The sequence below is a fragment of the Aulonocara stuartgranti genome, assembly GCF_965226115.1.
Source record: "Aulonocara stuartgranti genome assembly, chromosome: 23".
Lineage (NCBI taxonomy): Eukaryota > Metazoa > Chordata > Actinopteri > Cichliformes > Cichlidae > Aulonocara > Aulonocara stuartgranti.
In genome coordinates, this window is record NC_138958.1 from 720,617 (window position 1) to 745,000 (window position 24,384).

The 24,384-nt window shown below is 45.2% G+C and overlaps 3 protein-coding genes across 9 annotated transcripts in view; 1 reads left to right on the forward strand and 2 right to left on the reverse strand.

Annotated features, from left to right (window-relative positions):
- Nucleotides 1-9,017, forward strand: part of obscna (obscurin, cytoskeletal calmodulin and titin-interacting RhoGEF a) — a 39,834-nt gene extending 30,817 nt beyond the window's left edge. Inside the window, exons 58-79 of the mRNA XM_082522935.1 lie at nucleotides 328-458; nucleotides 540-652; nucleotides 813-981; nucleotides 1,085-1,172; nucleotides 1,248-1,448; nucleotides 1,531-1,591; nucleotides 1,671-1,748; nucleotides 1,828-2,000; nucleotides 2,184-2,210; nucleotides 2,302-2,454; nucleotides 2,636-2,681; nucleotides 2,755-2,832; nucleotides 2,941-4,651; nucleotides 4,774-4,899; nucleotides 5,001-5,123; nucleotides 6,567-6,734; nucleotides 6,846-6,948; nucleotides 7,190-7,429; nucleotides 7,720-7,943; nucleotides 8,275-8,371; nucleotides 8,552-8,701; nucleotides 8,772-9,017. Of these exons, the coding sequence (XP_082379061.1) occupies nucleotides 328-458; nucleotides 540-652; nucleotides 813-981; nucleotides 1,085-1,172; nucleotides 1,248-1,448; nucleotides 1,531-1,591; nucleotides 1,671-1,748; nucleotides 1,828-2,000; nucleotides 2,184-2,210; nucleotides 2,302-2,454; nucleotides 2,636-2,681; nucleotides 2,755-2,832; nucleotides 2,941-4,651; nucleotides 4,774-4,899; nucleotides 5,001-5,123; nucleotides 6,567-6,734; nucleotides 6,846-6,948; nucleotides 7,190-7,429; nucleotides 7,720-7,943; nucleotides 8,275-8,371; nucleotides 8,552-8,701; nucleotides 8,772-8,955 (4,444 nt within the window). The 3' untranslated portion in view covers nucleotides 8,956-9,017. The remainder of the gene's footprint in view (nucleotides 1-327; nucleotides 459-539; nucleotides 653-812; nucleotides 982-1,084; nucleotides 1,173-1,247; nucleotides 1,449-1,530; nucleotides 1,592-1,670; nucleotides 1,749-1,827; nucleotides 2,001-2,183; nucleotides 2,211-2,301; nucleotides 2,455-2,635; nucleotides 2,682-2,754; nucleotides 2,833-2,940; nucleotides 4,652-4,773; nucleotides 4,900-5,000; nucleotides 5,124-6,566; nucleotides 6,735-6,845; nucleotides 6,949-7,189; nucleotides 7,430-7,719; nucleotides 7,944-8,274; nucleotides 8,372-8,551; nucleotides 8,702-8,771) is intronic.
- A 370-nt stretch (nucleotides 9,018-9,387) lies between these two features.
- On the reverse strand, nucleotides 9,388-14,541 carry guk1b (guanylate kinase 1b). 2 transcript variants are annotated; one of them, XM_082522931.1, is made up of 10 exons: nucleotides 14,433-14,541; nucleotides 13,415-13,579; nucleotides 13,191-13,306; nucleotides 13,012-13,053; nucleotides 12,566-12,685; nucleotides 11,635-11,731; nucleotides 10,490-10,628; nucleotides 10,222-10,306; nucleotides 10,060-10,145; nucleotides 9,388-9,969 (listed from the first exon to the last, which is right to left on the reverse strand). In XM_082522931.1, exons 3-10 carry the CDS (start codon nucleotides 13,300-13,302, stop codon nucleotides 9,937-9,939), a joined length of 714 nt encoding a protein of 237 aa, XP_082379057.1. In that variant the 5' UTR covers nucleotides 13,303-13,306; nucleotides 13,415-13,579; nucleotides 14,433-14,541; the 3' UTR covers nucleotides 9,388-9,936. The 2 variants fall into 2 exon arrangements, with proteins under 2 accessions (XP_082379057.1, XP_082379058.1); XM_082522932.1 differs by lacking the exon at nucleotides 12,566-12,685.
- Nucleotides 14,542-15,242: 701 nt separating this feature from the next.
- The window catches only part of rnf220b (ring finger protein 220b), a 29,206-nt gene continuing 20,064 nt past the window's right edge, over nucleotides 15,243-24,384 (reverse strand). For 4 of the 6 annotated variants that reach the window (XM_082522923.1, XM_082522922.1, XM_082522925.1 and 1 more), the window contains exons 4-16: nucleotides 23,829-23,871; nucleotides 23,642-23,734; nucleotides 22,997-23,039; nucleotides 22,652-22,741; nucleotides 20,190-20,233; nucleotides 19,784-19,865; nucleotides 19,126-19,222; nucleotides 18,913-18,972; nucleotides 18,726-18,793; nucleotides 18,556-18,640; nucleotides 16,834-16,942; nucleotides 15,973-16,047; nucleotides 15,243-15,887 (exon numbers count right to left, since the gene is read on the reverse strand). In XM_082522923.1, coding sequence (XP_082379049.1) covers nucleotides 15,816-15,887; nucleotides 15,973-16,047; nucleotides 16,834-16,942; nucleotides 18,556-18,640; nucleotides 18,726-18,793; nucleotides 18,913-18,972; nucleotides 19,126-19,222; nucleotides 19,784-19,865; nucleotides 20,190-20,233; nucleotides 22,652-22,741; nucleotides 22,997-23,039; nucleotides 23,642-23,734; nucleotides 23,829-23,871 — 961 coding nt within the window. In that variant the 3' untranslated portion in view covers nucleotides 15,243-15,815. The remainder of the gene's footprint in view (nucleotides 15,888-15,972; nucleotides 16,048-16,833; nucleotides 16,943-18,555; nucleotides 18,641-18,725; nucleotides 18,794-18,912; nucleotides 18,973-19,125; nucleotides 19,223-19,783; nucleotides 19,866-20,189; nucleotides 20,234-22,651; nucleotides 22,742-22,996; nucleotides 23,040-23,641; nucleotides 23,735-23,828; nucleotides 23,872-24,384) is intronic. The other 2 variants (XM_082522926.1, XM_082522927.1) reach the window with 2 other exon arrangements.

A 24,384-nucleotide genomic window follows, 5' to 3' on the forward strand; every position in this document is an offset into this window, starting at 1 on the left:
CAGTACTTCCACGCTTTAAACGCTGCACGCTCATACTCTCTCTGCACTCGATATGTGATCCACTGTTGATCTGCACACAGCTGTTGTCACGAACGTCGCACTCGCTTACATCACTGTCATGAGACATTCTGCAAAAAAATCAGTTTTAGTAACGCAGTAACGCAGCGTTCCTACGGGAAAGTAACGGTAATCTAATTACCGTTTTTGCAATAGTAATCCCTTACTTTACTCGTTACTTGAAAAAAGTAATCGGATTACAGTAACGCATTACGCGTTACTGTCCATCTCTGATAATAACTGTGTCCTTAATCTAATGTTTGTCTCCAGCGCTGAGGGTGGTGCTGAAGTGAGTCTTTACGCCCCCACGTCAGCCGATCCAGCAGCACAGCAGCCCATGTGTTACCTCGAGGAAGAAGAGGAGATCTACATCTCAGAGCAAATACAAGAAATTGCAGATGGTATCCTTGCCTCCTACTCATAACATGCAGAATAATATCACATTTTACATGATTAGCTCATGAATCAAATTTCTTGTTTAGCTCCTCCCTCTATCCAGATACCCATCGAGGACCTGTTTGTAGAGCCGGGTCACCCATCGACATTTACAGCCATCATCACAGGAAGACCAGCACCTAAGATAAAGTGGTACAAGGTATGAGCAGAGTTTTTTGAGTTGTTTTCTAAACGGATTTTTTGGTCTATATCAACTCTTCAAAGGTTGTAACAGGGAATCACATTGTTCTAAGATCACAAACCGCTGGTTTCAATCTGAAAGCTTATTTATAAATGAAACTGCTGGTTCACATTAATAGAATGAAGAGGAGCTTGCAGCCAATGAGAATGTGAGGATGGGACAACATGGTGCCCGCTGCTCATTAACCATAGTGTGCACCGAGGGTGAGGACAGTGGGATGTACGCCTGCTTCGCTCACAACAACTCTGGTTATGCATCGTGTCAGGCTGAGCTGACAGTGGAAGAAGGTAACACGGGAGCTCAAAATAACCAAAGGGCTGCTCGTCGCTGTAGCATGCGTTTGTTGTTTCCAGCGCTGGAGTTAGTTGCAGCTTTAGTTTTTGCCTGCAGGACTCCTGGAGTTCCAGGAGAGAGAGCTGGAGCTGGGAAAAAGAAGGAAGCTGTTCTCTGTCTATGACGTCCACGATGAAATCGGAAGGTGAAGCTGCATTTTCTCTTTAGCATTATCTTTGCCAAGATTTCATGTGCAGTAAATCATCTTTCTGTGTTTTAGGGGAACGTTCGGAGTAGTGAAGCGCGTCGTCCACAGAAGGACCGCTGAAGTCTTTGCTGCCAAGTTTCTGCCTCTGCGGAGCAGCACTCGGACCAGGGCCTTCCAGGAGAGGGACCTGCTGTCCCGCCTCGCTCACCCCCGAGTGGCTTGTCTGCTGGACTTCTTTTGCACCAGACGCACCTTGGTGCTGATCACAGAAATGTATCCTACCTCTTACGTGTTACAGTTAATTTGTGTGTTTGACCACATATTGAAGCTGTGAGTTCTTTAACAGCTTTTCTAGCTGCTGTTCTCATGGGCTTCTGGATCATTTATTACTGAAAGGATCGGTCTCAGAAAAAGAGGTATATTTAATTTACTTTATTAAATGATTTGAGTCTTGCAGAAAAGGTGCATGACACGTGTTGTGTCTTCTTATTTCAGATTCAGTCATTCATACAGCAAATTCTGGAGGGAGTTGGTCACATTCATAGCATGAACATCCTGCATCTGGACATTAAAGTGAGCGCTCTGCTGCATTGCATTATTTACTCTGGGATTTATTTTCACGAAGTCTCTTTTTCATGTTTCTTCCTTTTAGCCTGAAAACATCCTCATGGTGTATCCCCCAAGAGACGAGATCAAAATCTGTGACTTTGGCTTCTGCCAGGAAATAGACACATCCAGGCACCAGTACAGCATGTTTGGGACGCCTGAATTTGTTGCCCCAGAAATTGTTCACCAAGAACCAGTAACTGTGGCCACTGATATTTGGTGAGTTTAACGGCTACATGTATTTTAGATATAAATCAAATACTGTATATTTCTCTACATCCAGATGCAGAACCAACCCTCTAGTTTTATACGGAGATTTAAATAAAAGTAAACGATTATTTGCAGTAGTGCACAAAAGTTAAAAGTTGAAACAAAACGTTTGAATCGTTTCTGTCTTGTCAGGGCCGTGGGGGTTGTCGCGTTTCTCTGGTATGTATCTCCGCCTTTTGAAAGCAATCTTGAAATCTTAAAAACACAGAACATCCAAAAATGTAACGACTCTTAAACTTTATCTGGACAGTCTGGTGTGTCGGTGCCCTTTTGTGGGCGAGACTGACCGCGCCACACTGCTGAGGGTGGGGGAGGGCACTCTGAACTGGGCCGCCCCTGATGTCATGTACAGGAGCCCGGAAGCCAAGAACTTTCTCCACACGCTCCTTCAGCCTGACCCAGAGTAAGGAAGCGCTTTTGGTGTTTTACGTGGGCTCGTGAGATATTTTTAAAGTTATGTGCAAACGACAGAAAGTACCCTGTGTCAGTGATGCTAACGCTGCTAAGCTTCTTATAGCTTCATTATGTTGGATCCAGTTGCTTTAAGGTGAAACAGAGAATGTCTCTGATGTTTCTGTACCTAGGAAGCGACCGTCTGCCTTTGAGTGCTTGGGCCATGACTGGATCCAGGTGAGGTCATATCATCAGGTGTTTCCTTTAAACTGTGAATGTCAAACTTACTGAACATTGGGACTGTTGTCAGGATGAACATGCAGGAGAAGACACGGATGAAATCAATACAAGGAGTCTGAAAGCCTTCATTTCAAAAAGGAAGTGGCAGGTGAGTTCCTGCTGCAGCTTTAATACCTGCCTGGATACAAAAGGAAATACCAGATGGTTTCCTGTAGTGTTAAACATCTTTGTCTGAGTGTGCTCTCTTTCTCTTCAGCGTTCTCTGACATGCATTGGGTCGGTGCTCACGCTGAGGCCCATTCCTGAGCTACTAGATGCTCCTCTCAGGGAGACGGCAGTGACGGTGCCCCGAGAGCCCCAAGAACACAGCAGTACCTCCCCGAGCAGTGGCTCTTCGTCGGAGTATGACGAGGCTGACTCCTGGGACTTTTTCCAGCACTGCAGCCAGACTGAAGAGGAAGAGGAAACAGAGGAAGACTATGATCCTTTAATGGAGAGAGCACAGATCCCAGATCCTTTTCCCAGCTTCCACCGGGATGGAGAAGAGGAAGGGGATTTGACACTAGGCGAGGAAGAGGATGGAGAGATAGTAGGAAGGAGGACTGTATTAGAGCGGAGTATGAGCAGGCAATCGGTCGCATCGTCGGAAGTATCGTGTCAAAGGACACCTCAGAGGGAACGTCGGTCCAGCAAGGACAGCAGTCCATCGCTCTACCTGTCGGATGGGGACGAGGGTTCAGGGAGTGACGGAGGTCGTATTCCTCGGGGAAGCGTCATCCGAAGCACTTTTTATAGCAACTCTCATCAGCTTTCGCCGTTGTCTGCCAGACACATGACATTAAGGGACAAATTTCAAGCTAAGAAGCAGGAGAGGGGCCGCAAGCCGCTCAGGAGGAGCTTCTCAGGACGCCTCAACGAGCCTCTTATTGAATATGTGGAGGATGAGACGGAGACCAGCCGTGGCCAGAGACGGGCATCCGTTCAGACCGCAATGCAGAAGTCCTGCTCGTTTGACAGCGGGGTGGGTTTCGCCCATGCTAACGCACCACCTCACAGAAGGAGCAGGTCTCTAGATGAGTATTCACGTCGGTCTCCCACTTCACCCAAACGTGCGAACGCCGGTGAAGAAGAAGGGTCGCAAAGTCTAAAGGAAGATTTCACAGACGATGAAGTGGCCGGGACAAACTTGCTGACAATCCCAAATTCTCAGCGAGCCACGAGAAGAGGCTCTGTCACTCCTGTGCAGGTGAGGCAGGCTTTTAGAGGAGCCTCTGTTCCTTCGAGCTTGGACCAAGCACAGACGGAGGGAGATGACTTTGCTGGCTCCCAGGGGTCTCTGGCTGAGTCTTTTACTTTGGAGCATGGTGGCTCTGAGTCTTCAAGTAGACTCGGCTCCAGTGAAGAACTGAGTCACGGTCGTCTCAGAGGGAGATACAGATCAGGAGACGGCGATGGATATGATGATCAGGGTGAGCGCCTCGTTGCACCATCGCCTCGCTCTTTCCAAGAAGTAAAACCCCGAAGCTCGTTTCCCCGGGCACCACCACGTAATCGCACACGCTCCAATCCCAACCTGTCCACAAACAGCAGAGGTCAGCTGGGGACGCCGCTAATGCCAAGCCCCAGTCCCAGCCTCTCTTCTCTGCAGGCTCCAGAGAGGCCTCCCAGAGCCCGGGACAAGAAAGAGGGTCACGGCCTCCAGAGGCACGCATCTGCTCCAGCCCTCGAAGCTCCACCACCTACAGGAAGGTCACCAAAACTGGGACTGCTTAACATCTTCCGCAGGCAATCCTGGACTGGCCATTCCTACTCCCATCTGGAGGACACGGAGTTAGGACCAACTCTGGGCGAGATCATGAAGCCTGATACACCCACCATGTCTCTAAGGAAGAGAATGAGAGCGTCAGCCTCAAGTCTGACCAAACTCTTTTCCAGATCCTCCAGTAAAGAGGATGTGAGTGAAGGAGGTGAGGCACCGCAGATGCACCTCAGTATAAGCACTACGTTGTGTTACTGTTGTGAAATGATATCCTGTATTATTCAATCTGAAGTTAAAACCATTTGCTCTTTCCTGTTTTATTTATAACAGGTCCAATAGTGAAAGGATCAGCTCCCGCTCCACCTGAAAGGAGGCGCAGCAGCAGCCTCGAGAGTCCCAAAAGGAGGAGCTCAAAGCTCTTACCATCCTTCAAAATACCTGCGTTTAAAAAGAAAGGTCGGACAAAGGTTACATTCTGTGACTGATCTGCTTTAAATTTCACATCACAGTTGTTGCTTTGAGAACATGCTCTTTTGTTACCCTTTGTTAATATTCAGACCTGCCCGTTCGCCCCAGCAAGGCTGAGGTGCTACAGTTGGATGGAGGCGGAGTCCTCCTGGCGTGGAGGCCGGTTCGCTCAAGCGATCCCGTCACTTACTGCGTGCAGTACTGTACGGACGGTGCGTTCGCAGACATGGCAGGACAGAAATGTGTTTTTTGTTGTTTGTGTGAAAAAGAAATTATTTAGTGTTTATTCCATTATGACTAAACTATATTTTTATGGTCTAAAATAGCGGCTCCAACCTTTTTTGTGCCACGGACCGGTTTATGTCCGACAATATTTACCTTTAAGGTGTCGAGGATAAATACAACAAAATAAAAACAGTACTGGTACCGAAGAAGGAAGATTTATTCATAACATACAGGAACAGACCCAGGGGGAAGGGAACAGAGTTAACCATCAAAACGATAAATAAATAAGGCTAAAACCCTGAAAACCATAAATTTCACTCCTGAGCCTCGACTCTCGAGGCCCGGTACCGGGGGTTGGGGACCGCTGGTCTAAAACACCAGGGAATTTTAATAGCACTGTGTTATTGGTGTTTTCCATTGCCTAAATCAGGGGTGTCCAACTCCAGGCCTCGAGGCCCGGTGTCCTGCAGGTTTTAGATGTGTCCCTGATCCAACACAGCTGATTTAAATGGCTAAATCACCTCCTCAACATGTCCTGAAGTTCTCCAGAGGCTTGAACTCATCATCTGAATCAGCTAGGGATGCACCGATACCAATACTGGTATCCGGTATCGTAGCCGATACTGTAAAATGCGTGTGTACTCATACTCGTAAAAGTTAACCGATACCATGAACCGATAGGTTTTTGTACTCTGTATCGGCCAGTACTCGGATCCAAGTATCGGTATTGTAGCTTGCCATCACCAGTGTGTGAATGTGTGCGTGAATGGGTGGATGACTACTAAGTGCAATAATCCTTCTGTCATCGTTGTATTTTTACTCAGTTGTATATAGTATTTGTATTTGTATTCTATTTTTATCTTATTGTATATTTATTTTATTTTATTCTATTCTGTACAGTTGTGTACTGTATTTATTCTTATTGTATTCTAATTTTTGCGTCATAACTTTTGCACTGTCCACTTCCTGCTGTGACAAAACAAATTTCCCACGTGTGGGACTAATAAAGGTTATCTTATCTTATCTTATCTTATCTTATCTTATGACTGGATGTGTAAAGTGCTTTGGGGTCCTTAGGGACTAGTAAAGCTATATAAATACAGGCCATTTACCATTTATTGTATCGGTTTGAAAAAATCGGTATTGTTGCATCCCTAGAATCAGCTGTGTTGACCCAGCGTGAGATCTAAAACCTGCAGGACACCGGCCCCCGAGGCCTGGAGTTGGACCCCCCGGGCCTAAATTTAAACAGTGTAGTTGAATGCAGCACTCCTTATAGGAGGTCACAGGTTATGAGCAGAGGGTTGGGTGGTGATTGAGTGTGATGCTTACGGAGGAGTGCGAGGAGTGTACCTGTGTGTGCATGTATTGCAAACACATCATTTGTAAAACGGCACCAACACTGGTGTCATGGTTTCATGTCTCCACAGGGGCGGAGTGGACAGTCCTGTCAGAGCACGTGGCAGACAGCTGCTACGTGGTAGAGGACTTACCGAGAGGAGCTTCTTACGTGTTCAGGGTGGGTCGTGTCACAAAGACGGGAGCAGGACCGTTCAGTGACGCCTCAGCTCCCGTTGTTATGGCGACTGATCCTGAAGGCAAGAGAAACGCTGTCTCCTATTGGACGTTGTCTTTTTATGATTTCACGTCATTGTTATTATGCTCTTTTTGAAAACATGGTGCAACAGCTGTTTGTGTTTGTTATACAGAGATCCACATTCCTCTCATTCAGACTGAGTCACTGGGGTCAAAGGTCATTGGATCAGAACAAGCAGCACACAAGAACTACAACTTCCTGTCTGAGATCAACAGGTGAGACATCCAACAACGAGCTGCAGCAGTTCAATAAAGTTATGTTTTGTTTCTCTAATCTTTATAACTGAAGAGCTGATTCCTTCTGTTGGTAGTAACAGTGTGCATGATAACACAGGATACCAGAACCAGGCCCAGTAAGCCAAACCTCACTTTACACGCTCAGGTCTTGGCCTTACTATGCAAAGTGCCCTTGGGTGATTTATGTTGTGACTTAGTGCTGCATCCATCCATCTTTCAGGGGTCGTTTCAGCGTGGTAACCCTGTGCAGGAACGCCGAGACCAGCCAGGTGTTTGCGGCCAAGATCACCCCTTACCAAGCAGAGCAGAGGCAGCTGGTGTTGAAGGAGTACCAGCTGCTGAGGAGGCTTCACCACCCCCACCTGGTTCAGCTGCACTGTGCTTTCATCACCTCCGGCTACCTCATGTTAGTAGAAGAGCTTTGTCCCGGCAAGGAGCTCCTCTACAGCCTGGCTGCGAGGTAAGCGACGCTCAAAAACATCAGCCATGAAGGAGGAGCATAGTTCCTAATAACGCTCGTGTGTCCTCGTCTTTCAGTCTAGCTTCAGGTTAGAACTTGTACACATGAATGAGCTTGAGATGGGAAGTCTAAGAATTTAAATAGACGTTATCAAGCAGAACAAACAGAACTGTATATCAAAATGTAAAAAAATCAAGCTAAGCTAATATTTCTGTGCTAATTCATTAGTTATGGCACCTCGGGTGCTGACGTCAAGCTTGACCATCACGTCTGTGTTTGCGTCCTCTCAGAGATCTGTACGCAGAGACTCAAGTGGCCGAGCTGCTCGTTCAGATCCTGAGTGCGGTCGACTATCTCCACGGCCGCCGAGTCGTCCACCTGGACCTGAAGTCGGACAACATGCTGGTGGACGACTGTAACCACCTGAAGGTCGTTGACTTTGGCTCGGCTCAGTCCTTCACGCCCGGACAGCCTTTAAACATCGAGCACATCCAGGGCTTTTCTGACAGCAGAGGTAATGATGTGTGTTTTTTAAATTCACACTAAATGTTGTACGCTGCATTCTGATTGGTCTAACATACTAAACCTCTGACTGTCGTGGCCTTCCGACAGACTCCTGCAGCAAAGGTACACGTTGTTTTACGGAGGACGGATTGATGGAAATAACTCCGCCTAACTCCATCCACCTCAGCTGACCCTAGCTCCCATAGTCTAACAAACCCAAGTCTATTCTTATCCTTTTATCCATTTCTTTTTGGTCTGAGCCTTTTTCCTGATACAGAAAGATGCACTGCCTGTAAATGTGCCACTCTCTATAAAGATATTCTGTCTGTCTGTTCTCTCAGTGTATATTATCCTTCCTAAAGCTCCGGAAATCCTCGAAGGTCAGGGTGTTGGGCCAGAGACCGACATCTGGGCTGTTGGAGTTTTGTCGTTCATCATGTAAGCAAAGAGGTTTATTCAAACTTGGATTACATCTCATCATCTGAGAACAATCCCACACGTAGCAGGGCTGTTCTGTTCTGATAAATGTGGGTTTGTAGACGTCATGGTGTGAGGAGGCTACAGACTGACTTCTGTTATAATAAGAATTACTATCATCTTTATCCTTCCCTATGTTAGGCTGAGTGCTGACAGCCCGTTTCATGCGGAGCACAGCTGGGATCACGACAGAAACATCAGGAAAGGGAAGATCCAGTTTGGACGCTGCTACCCGGGTCTGTCTGAGGGAGCCCTGAACTTCATGAAGAGCAGCCTGAACAACAAATCCTGGTGAGTCTTTTCCCAGAGTGTACTCACTCACACGTTAGCACTCATTCTGACATGATAAAAAACTTTGCAGGGGGAGACCCACTGCAGCCGAGAGTCTCCAGAATCCGTGGCTCCGTGCCCATCGCGCCCCACACAAAGCCCGTCACTCCAAAGTGTGCTTCTCCACCGACAAACTTAAAGCTTACCTCAAGCAGAAAGAGGAGAAACGAGATCAGGTGCGCACCAAGCTTCAGGGTCCCTCCTTCTGCCAGTGACGCCACGATGCCAAAGTTACCATCGTCTTTCTCAACGAAGAAGAAAACCTGCAGCTGCAACGACGTGTCGGTGCAGCAGTTTGTGCTTCAAGTGTTGCTCTGTGTCTGCCAACCTGGAGCCCGGTTAGAAAAACGTTTGATTTTTAAAAGTTGATGCGTCTTAATGAGTTGCTTCTGTGTTCGATTGTGTTTTATAGTCTGGGGATTTATTTTGTGCGTATCAGGGATAACGTGTGATCACATAAGGTGTGCACGCTGCTGCTGCATGAGCTGGAAAGTTGATCAAAATGTTGTTTTGCTCCTCTGGCAGACGGACGGACATGCTTGGCTTTGCAGTTCTGTCTCCGTAAAACTTATTTAACGCAGTATTTTATGTGAAGCTTTACAGGAGTTAGTCGATTAAATCATTATTAAACAACTCAAAGTGCTCAGTCGTTGTCCTAAAACTCTTTATTCTGTCTCGTTTCAGTTCAACACACGAACATTTCAGCTCTAACACATTTTAGATTAAATCTACCACAAACGGTGATTTTCAGATGCTCTGTCGTTCATGTGCACGAGTCCATCCTGATAATATACTCGACTAAGACTGAATTTATTTCTACTTCGGGTAGAAGTCATAGTATCTGAACACTTTCTAGATGTGGAGCTAAAGCAGATCTGTGCCAGCCTGTGAAGACCGAACGTAGCGCTGGATGTGGCGTTTTATTCGTACCTGCTGAGCCAAATGTCAGAAATCTATGAAGTAGGACTACACACCTAATATCAGCCACTGCTTTTACTAAATCTAACACAAAGGACATGTGAGACACGTCGGTCCAGACTCTTCGTTTCCATCTGTGTGTCTGAACTGCAGCTGGATGCAGCTGAGCGTGAGGAAGAGCTTTTCTTATTTCACGTGTTCCAGTGAAGATGGAGCTTTTCCAGTCAGAGACACATCAGTGTTCCTGTCCACCTGCTGAAAGCCTGCTTATTTCCTTATTATGATTTGGCCTCCTGAACTTTTTTAATTTCCTGTGGAGAGAGAGAGGTGACAAATACTTCAACCAATCATCTGATGAGTTTAAAGTAAAAGGAGCAAAGAGACTTTCTGCTTTTACTTACTTCATCCAGGATTTCTTTTAGCTCCTCGTAGGCCTTTTCTAAGTCGTCGTTGATGATCACAGCATCAAACACTCCGGGCTCCTTACCTAGAAATTAAATCAAATTGCAATAATTGGCTTTGCATTCGGGATCACGTTCCGCCGGAAATGATGGGAAACTTACTGAGCTCCATGTCGACGCGTGCCGCTTCCAGACGTTTCTGTAAACTCTCCTCTGTTTCCGTCTGCCTGTCCCTCAGACGTTTTTCCTGAGAGACGACAGAACAATCACAGCACCTACCTGTAACTGGGCACTGCTTCTTACTACCAGGTGAAGTCTTGTCACACTTTTAAAGCACGCTCAAAGTGCAAATATGAAGAAATAATACATCTTAAAAGCGCAAGAAAAGAATCGATATATGCTGTGGATTAATCACAATAAAAGGATTTACCAACACGTCCATAGATGGAGGCTGGATGGAGACGTAGATGGGGTTCAGGTCGGTCTCTTTGATCCGCTTCACCCCCTGGATATCCACGTCCAGGATGCAGATCAGGTTTTTGGCTCGCACGTCTTCCACAGAAGCCTTACTGAACAAACAGGAGTCAAATAAGCCGTGCCGTTCACGTGAGCAGAAACATCCAAGCAGGTACTGAATGTAATTTTGTGCTTCTCACATGAAGTGACTGGTAAGAGCATAAGAGGATCGCTGCGCTGATCCGAGCTGCTCAGACTCAGAGAGTGAGCGTTATCTTCAGAACAAGAGGAAGAGATTAAATGTGACACAAGGTGCTGAGCCGCAGCGTTGCTCTTTTTGACCTAATGGGGGTTAAAGCTCCATCTGTCACCAGACTATTATGTAGCCGCTTGATCCTTGTTACTAAGCCCACAGTGTGACATTTATGTAAGGCTCGGTCTTCATTTCTAATGACTTAAGTTCAGCCTGTATGAGGACACTGATATCTTATTGTATTTTCAGCAGAAATGCATTTGGTTTGATCAGTCAAACCCTGAATCCTGGGTGTGGAGCGTCAGGCAGGACCAGCCCACTGGATCACTTTGGAAAATGTAAAAGCTTCAGACTTTTCTCCAGTGTCACAGCTTTTCCTACTGATTTCCACTCACACTCGCTGCATAATTCAATTATAGATTTCTGTCATTTCAGACATTTTCTTCTCACAGTTTAGGCCCAACGAGACCATTTCTTTCATTTACTGCAGCTGCATTTCTGTAGCATGTAGTCAGACTCTGACACACTGTTGACATCGTGGCTCTTTTTCTTACATTAAGATGTCTCATTGATTAAATGTGTCGGTAATTCTCTGCACAGAAAGACTGTGCGTGGCTCGTGACGTAAAACGAGCTTCACGTCCCTGCAAATGTTTCCTCAGCAAAGTTTGATCAGTTCTGCTTTTAAATAAACTCAGTTCAGGTCAAATGAAATCGCGCGAGATTAGAAGCTGTCGCGTCAGAGCGGTTTGCACACGCAGTGTTACAGAGAGCGGGTTAACTCGGGGCTAGCCCCCCTCTGAGAATATGCATGCAAGTCATAGTGTTTATGAATCTGCGTGAAATATCTCACACATATCCATTTACCTTGTTCCATACATGTTGCCAGAAAACTCAGCGTGCTCAATGAACTCTCCTTTGTCGATACCCTCCTGCATGGCCTCCCTCGTTGTGAAGTGATAGTCTGTGGGGAGCAACGTGTGGAATGAATCGAGCTCTGCGTGGAAAATGATCTATCAAAGCAAAATCAAGCAGGAGCTCACTACAGTGTAGCAAAGCTGTCACGGTGTAACAGCCTGTCACAGCTGATCACGCGTGTCGGAGCCTAATTTCAACTGTGATTGTCATTCTCCACGTGTGTCCACACGCGACCCACAGACCCACACAGGGCAGTTTCAAAAGCAAACACGTTACTACGAAGCAATCATTACATGACAACATGAAGGAGTCAGACTGAAGCATCAGTTTGGAGAGAAACACTGTAAAACAACGAGATAATAAGCACGAGAACAGGTCACGGGGATTTAAACAAAGTGCGGATATTTCTGCTCATGTTAAAATCCTCGTTTATTAAAAGTTGGAAACCTGTTCATCACTCAGTATTAGTTTAAAGGACCTCGACTAAAGAATGCAATAAAATGGATGCAACAAGTTCTAAAAGGATTTTAAAAATAACCTTTTGTTCTCCTGCATCTTGCCAATGGTTGTTTGCATGTTGCCTATCGGGGAAAAAGAGGAAATGGGAACACCAGTGTGGATCTAAAGACGTGTGGGAGTGGAAATGGGAATCACTGCTGAGGCATCACAGGGGGCTATTTTCAAAAGCTTGTTACTCCAAAGTGTAAACTGTCGCGTCTTCCTGAGGTCATTGTACTTTTTAAAAATATATATATTTACATGATTTTCAATTTTTTGACCAGTTCCTATTAATCCAATCACAACGTGCCAGGATGATGAAAGTAACCCCCATCCATCTGCGGTAAAAATACACTGTGATCAGGAATCACACTGAGATCACCTTCATCTGTGGTTTCTGATTCATTTGGACATGAGGCTGACATTTCTATGTCCTCAGAGGATAAGACGGCTGCTACGGGCAGTAAAGTAGCCCCCAGAAGCATGGGGAGCTTGTTCAGTCCTATGGAGAAAACAAAAAAGGCACAGAGAGCTTTATCCCAAACCAAGGGAGCCTCACAGGGTGGCAAACCAGTCCTGCAGTTCACTTGGGAGTAAGAAGTGCTGTGGGTGTGGAGTGGGTGGGGGGAGGCTAGGAAACAAAATGAAAAGGAGCTTGTTTGTCAGATTCTCCACTTTTCTCCACTTTTATCTCAGCTCTGCAAGCTTAAATCCAGATGCAGGGCTGATGTTTTGTGATTGATCCTAACACAACGTGAAAGCACTAAACATGAGCACCCACTTAGAAAGTGCCAGCAAAAAGCCGGGTTTCACTCATAAGTGTTGTACCTTTGCCATCTTCTTCTCCTGGTCGAGGGTTTCTCGTCGTGTCTGCGGGGAAAGAATTGCAAAAACATCAGTGTCAACTTTACAGCCGGTACTGGCAGGTGCAGAATTAGGCTGCTGCTTCCTCCTCAGACAGGACGTTTTGCAAAGGAAGCCGAGCATCAGTTGGCACAAAAACGTACGTGAGACGCTGAATCCAAAGACTCCTTCGTGCTCTTTCATCAGCCTCTTCAACAGAGTGCTCTTCCCTGCTCCAGAGGGGCCACTCAGCACCACGGGCCTCGGTCCCGACATCGTCCTAAGAGCCACGGACGGACGCAGACGGGGGAAGAGGGATGTCTTAGAGATTTGTACAGACCAACACGTTTCACAGGCGGTGAGCTATGGTGTCTTTCAGGTGCTTTACCTTAATAATCTCCCTTTTTCCTGTGAATCGCTGCTCCTGGCAAAAATCTCAGCTATCCCGTTTGCTCGTCGTAGGTGCCGTGAGGCTAAATCTTTTGATCCAAGCTTCTCGACACACCGTGGGGTTAAAAGCAGGCTGTTCCTCTCGTATCGCTGCTGTTGCAATCTAAGAATTAATTGACATTAATTTCTGTGTCCTTAATTAAAGCATCAAAATGCGTCCACGTCCTAATTGCTGACTGGTTAGACAGCCAGAGGCCTGGAGGTTAACACTAAGGATGTCTGTTAATGAAGCCGCGAGGGGTCAGTCAGCTGGGATAATTGGATCTGAGCCAGGTGGCGCTCAAGGTCCAGGACAGGTGAGTCGTTTACCTAAAGACCGGATGAATCCCGTTAACAGAATTACTTAATAACACAAAAATCTTCCCCAGCAGCAGGTTTACTCGGCACCTTGACTGAATTGATCAGTTCGAGCACTCTTTCATTCGCACACCAGCTGACTGCTGATGGGACCTCATCTACAGTTACATAGTTACTGAGGTAACTGCTGTTGGAGCGAACACACGAGCAGGAGGATAATCCACGGTCTGTTTATCACTATTAACACTTAGTTCTCATCATTTCATTTCCTGAAAAGATAACAACAGCTTATCTATTATTGTTTATTAACATCTTAACTCTGCACCCTTCCTTCCTAATTCAAAGAGCAGACACTGAATTTTCACTCTATACTCATATAACAGAGCTGTTTTCATGTGTCTGTATGTGCATGTAGGTATGTGTGTGTACGTGTATATGTATGTGTGTTATGTATGGGTGTATCCGTATTTGCGCATGCGTGTGTATAACTTGTGCACAAGCATCTTTAGATACTTACATTATTGTGCATTACGCACAACGGAGAGATGCCAAACTGTGTTTCATTGTTCTTCTAACAGTGACAATAAAGAGCTAATCTATTCTATTCTATTCTATTCTAATGTTTTACTCTCGTTTTCTTCGAGTTTTATTGATCTTACCTTTTGTCAGAGCGTCTCTGTGTGTGTCGTCTGTGTCGGAGGGACGTGGAGTAACAGATGATTGTGTGCGCGTGTGTGTCACACCGACTCTGTCAGTCTGGATTATCACCGCCTCCCTTCAGCTCACTAACCAATCACGTCGGGGCATGCTGACTTGTTTTGAGAAACACACTCTGCCGTCCAAGTCTAACATAAATGTTTCATTTTTATTAGAATCTGATCAAATGACATTCACCTGGCTGCTGTACATTCAGGTTATACTAGGTTAACTATATTTTTCTTGATGATTAATTATTTGAATAAATAAAAGTTTTATGTGATATAAAATTATTGCTTCGTGTTTGTTGAGGATGAAGAATCTTTGTTTCTGAGTGTTTCGGGTCTTTCTTGGTCCTGTGTGTGTACTGCATGCAGACTTTGTTTCACAACCCCGCTCACTTCAATACGTGTGCATTAATTTTTGCCCGTCAGAAACTGGACTCGTCTCTTGCTCCACTCTACGGCGGAGGCGCATTGCTCTTTTACGTCTCTCTGTGATGTGTCTGAACCTAAGTGGCCTTGCAGTAAAGGCTCAGAATAGCAGGCTTTAGAGTCTTTCAACTCCAGATGAGCTGCGATGGGCTCTGCCTGGCTAATCCCGCAGCGACCCACTTCTTAAAGGGCGCACACACGCCATCATAAGGCTGTCGACAAACGGCAACAACACAGGAATGCACGCCATTCACGCCTCGGCCCACACCTGCGGCAGGTGCAGCAGATACTCTTTAGGTGTTCACAGTTAAAAGCTTTCAGGAAACAACCGCCTTTAGACACAGATTTTATTTTAGTAATGTTGATAAAATTAGATTTGAGTGATCCTATACAAAGAAATACGCCAATAACAAAGACAGAACAAGTCCCCATGTGATGATTATTACTGTAAATGTTTCCAACCTACAAGAGCTAAACAAAGAATAAGTGATCTAAGCAAAGACAAACTCTGTACAGTAAAGTCTGCTAGTCAACATCCTATACACACACCACTCCAAACATACATACACAAAATTATGTACATGTGCTTTGCAGTTCAATCTTTCCATAAAACAGAAAAAAAAGATTTTTTTTAAAAATCGATAAATAGTCTCAAAGCATTTTTTTCTCAGTGCCTGAGCTCTCAGATGGTTTCAGAGGTTTCTTCTGATCTGCTGGACGATGCAGTAGAAACACGGATATTGTACAGGTCAGAGGTCGCACTCAGTTAGTAGCTGTTAGGAGAACAACGATGGTAAGAAGGAGGAAAAGGAAGAGGGACGGGAGAGGGGAAAGGTGGGCTTGCATGACAGGCCAGCTGCCCAACAAGTCCAAGCCTGATTGGTCAAAACAGAAGAAATCCCTGAAAGTGAGTCACAGGTAAACTCGCCTCAGGTCTCCAGGTGAGGTGATGGTGTTGCACTGAGGACACAGCTTCTTTGCTCCCTTTGAAAAAGAACGGTGAGACTTTTATTACAGACTTTTACTTCGTTCTGGATGTTTTGCATCATTTTTACGTTCAGCTTTTTACCAGCGTTCGAAGCCAACACTCCTCACAGTGAACATGCCAGCACTGGATGGAGGTGAGCGGCGTTGTGTAGGTGTCCTGCACACAGGAACAGGCACAATGCAGGTGAGCAACGTTTACCTGCAGTGCGACAAAGCTGCCACTAGGTGTCCACATGTAACTACAATCAGAGCTTTGGAGGAAGCGACTTGAATGTTTGTTGGGATTATCTCTCATTTATTCATCTCATTCATCCCACTGTGATATTTTACTTTGTAACTGATTTTTAAAAATAATTTTTTTAAAATCACAACAAAATATTTAACTTAGAAAAAAAGCCATGCAAAAAATCTGTTCATTACTAATTAATTATATATTTCCAATAATTAATCACTTACATTTTTACATGTAAAATAATAGAAACAAATAAATTGTCTCAGACTGGGGTCGACTTTGAAGAGCAGCGTGTGGTGCATTTGGGCTAAATAAATATTTGAGTGAATAATTGTTCAGTGTTTTGATTCTTTCCGTGTAAAATGAGTCAGTATTTAAAGGAATAAATGTCGCAGAGCTTTATCAGATGCAAACTGTAATATTTGTCGTGTGTATCAAACAGTATTAAGGTCATCTGCAGTAAGATAAGATAAGATAAGATAACCTTTATTAGTCCCACACGTGGGAAATTTGTTTTGTCACAGCAGGAAGTGGACAGTGCAAAAGTTATGAGGCAAAAAAACAGTACAGTCTGATCATACGAGGAGTCGCAGACAAACATTTTCCATAAAAATATTACTGTATTTATTATGTTAATGAAGAAACAAACATACACCAACAGTTTGAAATTGTGCTCTTTTCTCTTTTGCTTTAATTTGCCTCCACACTCACCATGCAGATGAGACATTTAAATCTGTCTCCTTTAGACAGCTGTTTCTCCAAGTCCCGTATCCGAGCCTTAAGTGCATCTAATGTTGTCAGCGTGGAGTCCTCCGAGAGCCTGTGCACGCGCACACACACACACACACGCACGCACACACACACACACACACACACACACACACACACACACACACACACACACACACACACACACACACACAGGAGGACGAGAGGGAGGACACACGAGTTAGGCAGACACTGGAGAGTCATTTATAAATCGAAGACAGATTAAATTATTCGCTGGCCAACATGGACACTGAGCATGAAATTTAGCAGCAATCACATTGCCTGCATTGGGTGTCTCATTTATCATGGGCAGCGGGGCGGGGGTTAGGTGTCAGCGTCCTCACAGAAATAGACATACACGCGCACAATTACAGCATAGACTCTATATGCAAACATACTGTACAGATGGGATGCAATGCATTCAGCGCAATGAAACGTGTACACGCCTGCATCACCTGCTAAGACCCTGACTGACGACATCATCACACTGATATAGTGTGGTATTATGTGCTGGTGAGAGCAGGCGGTCCGAACAGGTATGGCATAAATACAGAGGACCAGGATACAGAGGAATGGCTTCCTCTGGTTGGCTGATGGACCAAGTGCATGCTGGGACAAGCAACAGCTGGATCAACCTGCCTCCACGACGTCAAACTTTAATTTCAAGAGGCACAACTTTGGAGATGGCTGCTGACCACGTCTCCTCTCATGTCTCCAGAGTTACCGGCTCAAAAATCCATCAAATACTCAACAAAGACGGATTCTTTCACTTTGACTGAAAGTCAGTTCATGGGCTCGTTGGAAACTTGAACAAAGTGTGTCAGACTTGCTAAAAACAAACCATTAATTGAACCATTTATGAAATTTGGGTTTAACAAATGTTGGTCCAGAGTGCAGGAAAGCATGAGCCCGCAGCAGGGAAAAACGATTTACCTTTAACCTCTAAAACTTCATTTTTTATTAATGTTTATCGAACCTTCTGACATGTTTTAACCCTTTAAATCCTGAACCATGAAATAACTCCCTGAAATCTTTCATTTTTTGATAACGGACAGTTTGTTGGTCCTTTAGACAAAAGTCTTAATCGGCATGTGAAAGTTTTAATTTGCTACATGAGCCATGTTTTTGCAGTTTAGTCATTAAAAATGTTTCATGCAATTTATATCATTTTTTGAGGGTAAAAAAAAATCACGCTGATGATGTCACAAAAACACACGTATGAAATATGATACGCTGGGCTTTAACAGAAATTTGCAGATATGAGTTTTAGACTTTTTTATTGCTTAAAAATGTATTGTGCACTTTATTTAGATGGGGGGGGGGGGCACTGATAAACTCACAGAAACGTTTCTGCTGTATATGACAGAGTAGGCATGAAAGGGTTAACGACATAATGGATTAAAGGCAAAATACTCTTTGTTTACTTCTTTTTCCAATGAAATTTTTCATTAAAATTTGTTTATATGGCGTCAAATCACAACAACAGTCGCTTCAGTGTGCTTTATGTTGGAAGGTGAAAACCCAACAATCAGACCTTTCTATGAATAAGCGCTTGGCGCCAGCAGGAAGGACAAACTCCCCGGGCTGCGACCGGCTTTAACAGTCTCTCAGTTTGTGTATAAATCTGTTAAACTGCAGATCTAACAACAGATCTAACAAACTCACATCTCTATCTCAGCGTTTTTGCAGGTTTGAGTGAGACCGGCTGCACTGCCATCCTGTTTCTCTCCACTGCTTGTAGACGGACTTCCTGGATACACAAACCAATGAGCAGATTACAGTTACATCCATAGTTTTAGGAACTGTGCTCAGCTGCCTCATTATTCCTAACTCACCATCATTTGACCATTTATTAAAGTCCAAGTTTACTCTGGATTCAGGCGGCACGCTGCTGCTGTTGCTGCTGAAAACAAACCAAAGTATATTTACCATCTGAAAGCATCTGAAACGGCTTTGAAATGAATTTAGTTCATATTTATCTAAATGAATACCGAGTGATCGTCACACATCACGGATACGTACTTCACTGCTGTCTCTTTGGAGCTTTCTCCCGAACAGGGAATCACGTCTGTGTCTGTGTATCTGCAAACGAAGTCAGGAGAAAAATACAGCAAAGTGTGCGAGGAAGAACTTTCTCCATGTGCGCGTATATCCCAGTCCCCCCACTTTACTGTAAACGCATTAACATTAACATGCTGTTTAGCGTGCACGCTGGCGTTCTCTTCAGAAGGATACTGTGCCCGGCCGTACTCCAGCGTGTCATCTCCGTCCACGTCCAGGTCTGCATCGCTGTCTCGACACTCCTTAGAGGTGGTGCTCACCAACATTGCACCTGGTGACACAGATTCAAATGGGAATCATTGTTAACAGCCACGTTAGTGATGAGGAAAATGCGACGTTGCCCGTGTATCTGCTGTGACTGCGCCTGTCAGTCAGTTTCCAGGTCAGAGCTGCTCCTCACGCCAAAGAAGCGGTTACTCTTAAGCCAACCTCCCAGGCATCCTGCTGCGCCGTAATCTGGACTGAAAAGTTCAGCGCTTCTTCAGCTGCCACTCAGTCACAGTATTCACCCTCCACTGAACAAGATCACACACGTGGGTACCTCAGTGGTGCACACACACACACACACACACGCACGCACACACACACACACACACACACACACGCACGCACTCACACACACACACACACACACGCACACACACACGCACACGCACGCACACACACACAGACACACACACACACACGCACACACACACACACACACACACACACACACACACACACACACACACTCACACACACACACACACACACACACACACACACGCACACACACACACACACACACACACACACACACTCACACACACACACACACACATTCACTTACCTTTAAAGCCTATAGACGCCATCTGTATCCTTCTCCTCTCATTCCAGTCGTCCTCCAATGCCAACAGGTCTGCCGACCCCTCCTGAAAACAACGCCGCGCACACACATGTACACACAAAGACACACATCGGGTCACATGTTCTCTGTCTGGACGAACACGCCCATATGCCTCCTGTAGCCCGGAGCTACATATCTGCCTCACAGCCGTGAACCGGCGCTCGCGGCGCTTTCACGTGGATACACAGCGAGCTGACAGTGATCCGTGCGCCACGTGAACAAAGCCAGGCAACAACGTCTCGGGGTTCAAGGTCAGCGTGTCACACGTTACATATATTTATCTCTGATTACAACACAAATGTCAGGGAAACAAATACTTGCATCTGACTCGTGTGCTTGGAGAGCCTACCTGTGCTTCCTCTGGTTTTCTCCTCTTCAGCTTTCCCATCCTGACTGAACACAGAACACAGAAGAAATACTGTTAATAATGGTTAAAGGGGACGAGGCATTAGCTTTGGGGTTTAAATCAACACCATCAAACAAGTCGCATGATTTTTAGTAACACTATTGAATTATGTGTAATGAATAACTGGGGTATAACTTATTTGTTCCTGTACATAAAAACGTGCGAGTTTGAGTCGCTGTTCCATCTAAAGAAGCCGAGCTTTGTCCTAAACTGTGATAGGAGGTCACCGAGCTGCGTGAAGACTAACATGACCACGGGTCATTCAAACAGGTTCACACTGAGCCCAGAGCAAAAGAAAGACAAGCCAAAAATATTCATATTAATATTTACAGCTCTATTTATTACCTCCATATTATTATATTTTTATTTAAATAAAAGATAAAAATACTGATAAATAACAGGATAAATTATGCAAAGACTACACTGTGAGTCAGCAGCTAAAAGTAGTGCATGAATGGTTCAAGCTCCCAACGTCCTGCACTCAACACTTCACATGCAAACAGTGAAGAAAGCGAATAGTGGTGGAAGAGGTACCGACAGCTTTCACTTCAGTAGTAAAACCAGTGTGGAAGTATTACAGGTAAAGTTCTGCTCTCACACAATAAATCCAGTGAAAGTGTTCATTAAATAAATGAATAAATTTCTTTTCCTTTCAATATTAGAGCCTCACCTTTATAAATGATGTGTCATGTATTTAATTTAATCTTAAAGGAACAAAAAGTCATGATTGTTCATGTGCAGACAGAGGAAACACTCAAACGTAAAATTCACCTGCTTGTGGAAACCGTCTCGTTCACTTCTAATAACTTCCAACATTTAAAAGCCGGAAATATGGATGCGACACTGAAAACTACTGAGTTCTGTTTCTGTGTGAGCTCACTCCACAAACTGTACAAGCTGATGCACGAGGCCCTTAAAGCAGAGACAAGCAGATGCTTCGCGTGGACAGAAGCTGCAGTACGGGATTCAAAGCGGCCCCCCCGTCCCCGTGCTGTCATCCCACCGTCCTCCCCCGCTTTCCTCTCTAAAAATATGAAAGCTAACATGGCAGAACACCAACTGAACCTCCTCTCCTCTCCCTGCCCTGACTGACTGCAGATTGCAAAAGGGGACATTAAGTTTTAAGGCCCTCTAATTCCCTGCTGGATGACAGTGGCCCCCGAGGGGAACGCACGGCGAGCCGGTGGCTGTGACCCGAGTGCCGCAATCCCAGCAAACATAATGAGGGTTAAAGAGACGGTCATAGATGAGGAGGAGCTCATCAAACTACGAAGACAGAGGGAGAGAGAGAGGGAGAGAGAGAGGTTGATTAATCAACAGAGGACCCCCCTCCTCCTCCTCCTTCCACTCTCTTCTTCTTCCTCCCTGACGTGTATTTAGAAGCTCATTATGCTGTCCGGTTATAAGGCCCAATAAAGGCTAACAGACCTCGACAGCAGTGGCAGTTTGAAGAGTCAGCTAAGAGCTGCAGAGTCTCCGCGGGAATAATAACGGGAGCAGGAAGTCTGCGGCGTCAGCCGCCGCCGGGACGCTGCGCAGGCTTCTGTATTCGTGCAGAAATGCTGTCAGCCTACTTTCAAACATGCTACATGCTATCATTTATTCATTTATTTAGAAATGGCTGGAAACTGTTCAGGGCTGATTTTCTGTTACAAGCTTCTGTGGAAAAGAACCAGAAACAAGTCCTGATCTGGTTACTGCAGATCTACAAAGCCTTCATTTGTCTCTTAGCGTGACGCACGGCGCGAACACCATCATAAGCTCCGCGGCTGAGCCGTAACGGTAACTACCCGCACGCTTCAGAGGAGAAAATAGTTCCTACGTGAAACATTTACACAACACTGTTTGTGGGTTTTTGTGTGAGAGTAACAGTGTCAGAAATCTCAGTACGTGCCTCTCCCTACCCCCGCTCGCAGAAGATGGCCCCGCCCCTCCCTGAGCCTGGCTCTGCCGGAGGTTTCTTCCTGTTAAAAGGGAGTTTTTCCTTCCCACTGTCGCCAAAGTGCTCACAGGGGGTCTTTATCTTACAATGTAAAGCACCCTGAGGCAACAGTTTCTGTGATTTATAATAAAATGAGTTTGTCATTGGGAAACACGTTTTTTAGATTTTTATTAAAAAAAGCAGCTCAGGTGGAATAAATATTAATCTGGTATCGTAAGGATGTTTCACATTTCATGAAAAGTTTTTGAGACACTTGAAAAGTCAATAGCAGCTATTTCAGGATTAAAAGCATGAACATAATTATATCCATTCAACTAAATAAATACTGACTGATTAGTGAGCTGATGTACTAGTGTCAGAGGTGGGTCTTTTATAAAATAGGAAAAAGTAGAAATGAATAAAATAAATGTTTCTTGTGTGTGTGTCGAATCCTCAGTGAAAAATGCTTCTCAGTGTTTCTTACCAGCTTGTGCGCAGTCTAGGTGGGCTCCTGCGCTGTGGGGGCGTAATGGGGCAGATTTGACGTAGCACCTGCACCAGCAGAGGTCATCGACTGTTAACATATCAAGGGGTCAAAGTTTAAAGGTTAATAGCTCCTCTGCTCGTGGGGGCGCTAGGCCAGCTGAGATGGTGTGGGAAAAGAGGTGATATCTGAATGACTGGTGAGGGTGGGGACGACGAGCGTGAACAAAATATCTTTTTCATCTTCTCAACTTTACGGCGTGACAGTCGCCTGGTCTGGACTCTGAACCACAAACTGAGTGTGCGGCACAGAAACACAACATTCGGTCCACGTGGATCAACGTACCGTTTAACCTGGTGTGTCTGTTGGCCCGGACGCGGAGAAACGTCTGCAACAGAGGAGAAAACATCATTTGCACTCAAAAAAACTGTCCATAAAAATAGAAGATGCTGTTGGAGGAAGCTGTCACGGAAAAAAGAGACTTAATTATGCAGGTAATGTTTGTGCCCTGTGATCTGAACGCTGCCGCTGTGCTTCTCCGTGTTTACATCACTGTGTGTCTGCTGCTCTTTGTGAAGATGCTGCGTAGGATAGATTGTATCTGATGAAGCTGTTAGTTCTCGTTCTGAGGGTCGAATGCTGCCTTCGTTCTCACAGATATGCACAAGCTGTTCTTTGTCGCCTGTGTTGTGTTCACAAGAGATGAGTCTCACTTCCTACCCGCTGCAGATGGATACTTGTAAAGGCCCCACAGCATCACACAGGCTGAGTATTTCTAACTTAGACATGCGCGCATTTCAACCCAATCCTTAGAAACTAAAGCAGCAAAAGGAAAACAACAACTTTATATTTTTGTGAGGTCAGCGGCACAAGGATGCAGCGTTTGACACTCTGGGATGAGACCCCGTTGGGTTTCATAAACTGGTAATTGTAAGGTTTTATTTAATGCTTTACAATATGTTCATTACAATGCACTCTTTAAAATCCTACCTGGTATCGGTCAGAGTGGGCCTCCTCGGCCGGTCGAGGGGGCGAGGTGGGCGAACTTCCCTCTCGCTTGATGTGCAGGGACAGTGAAAGAGGCTGGAGCCCGAAAAAGAAAGAATCAAGTCAAAGGCAGGACGACGGCTACTGACCGACTTCCTGAATGTGCTGAAAACATCACAGCTACGTGTACCTTTGGCGTCCTTATGAAGTGGTCGTGCTGGACCGGAGTTGCACTATAATAACACAGAAGCTCGTATGTTAAACCTGTTTTTACTGTGCATAAGTCAACAACACAATGTGCCCACAAAACCTACAAACACAATATTGTGTTTTAAATGTCATCTGGTGAACAACCTCTGCTCTTATCTTGTCTGGATTTGTATCCGAGTCCGTGTGTAACCTCATTTTACTCCTTCTCACATTGTGTCTGTCACACGGATACTGTAGACACACACACACACACACACACACACACACACACACACACACACACACACACACACACACACACACACGGTGTCCCCGTGGGCCAAGTTCAATTTGAAACCATTACTGTCCACGGAGCGGTCGTTAAGCAGATTTGGAGTGTAATGCCTTTATTGGAGAAATCATTCTTCTGTTCTAAGCAGCAGGTAATGTGTGTGTGTGTGTGTGTGTGTGTGTGTGTGTGTGTGTGTGTGTGTGTGTGTGTGTGTGTGTGTGTCTGATCTATGCGTATGTTTTAGACCAAAGCAGCCATTAACAGA

What these genes read in the sequence shown, in the direction of transcription:
- guk1b (XM_082522931.1), bottom strand. Translation starts at nt 13,302, where the DNA reads ATGTCGGGACCGAGGCCCGTGGTGCTGAGTGGCCCCTCTGGAGCAGGG. An exon ending in CTTTGGATTCAGCGTCTCAC is followed by an intron (nt 13,054 to 13,190) that starts GTACGTTTTTGT and finishes CTTTCCCCGCAG; the next exon opens with ACACGACGAGAAACCCTCGA. An exon ending in ATCAGAAACCACAGATGAAG is followed by an intron (nt 11,732 to 12,565) that starts GTGATCTCAGTG and finishes TGCTCCCCACAG; the next exon opens with ACTATCACTTCACAACGAGG.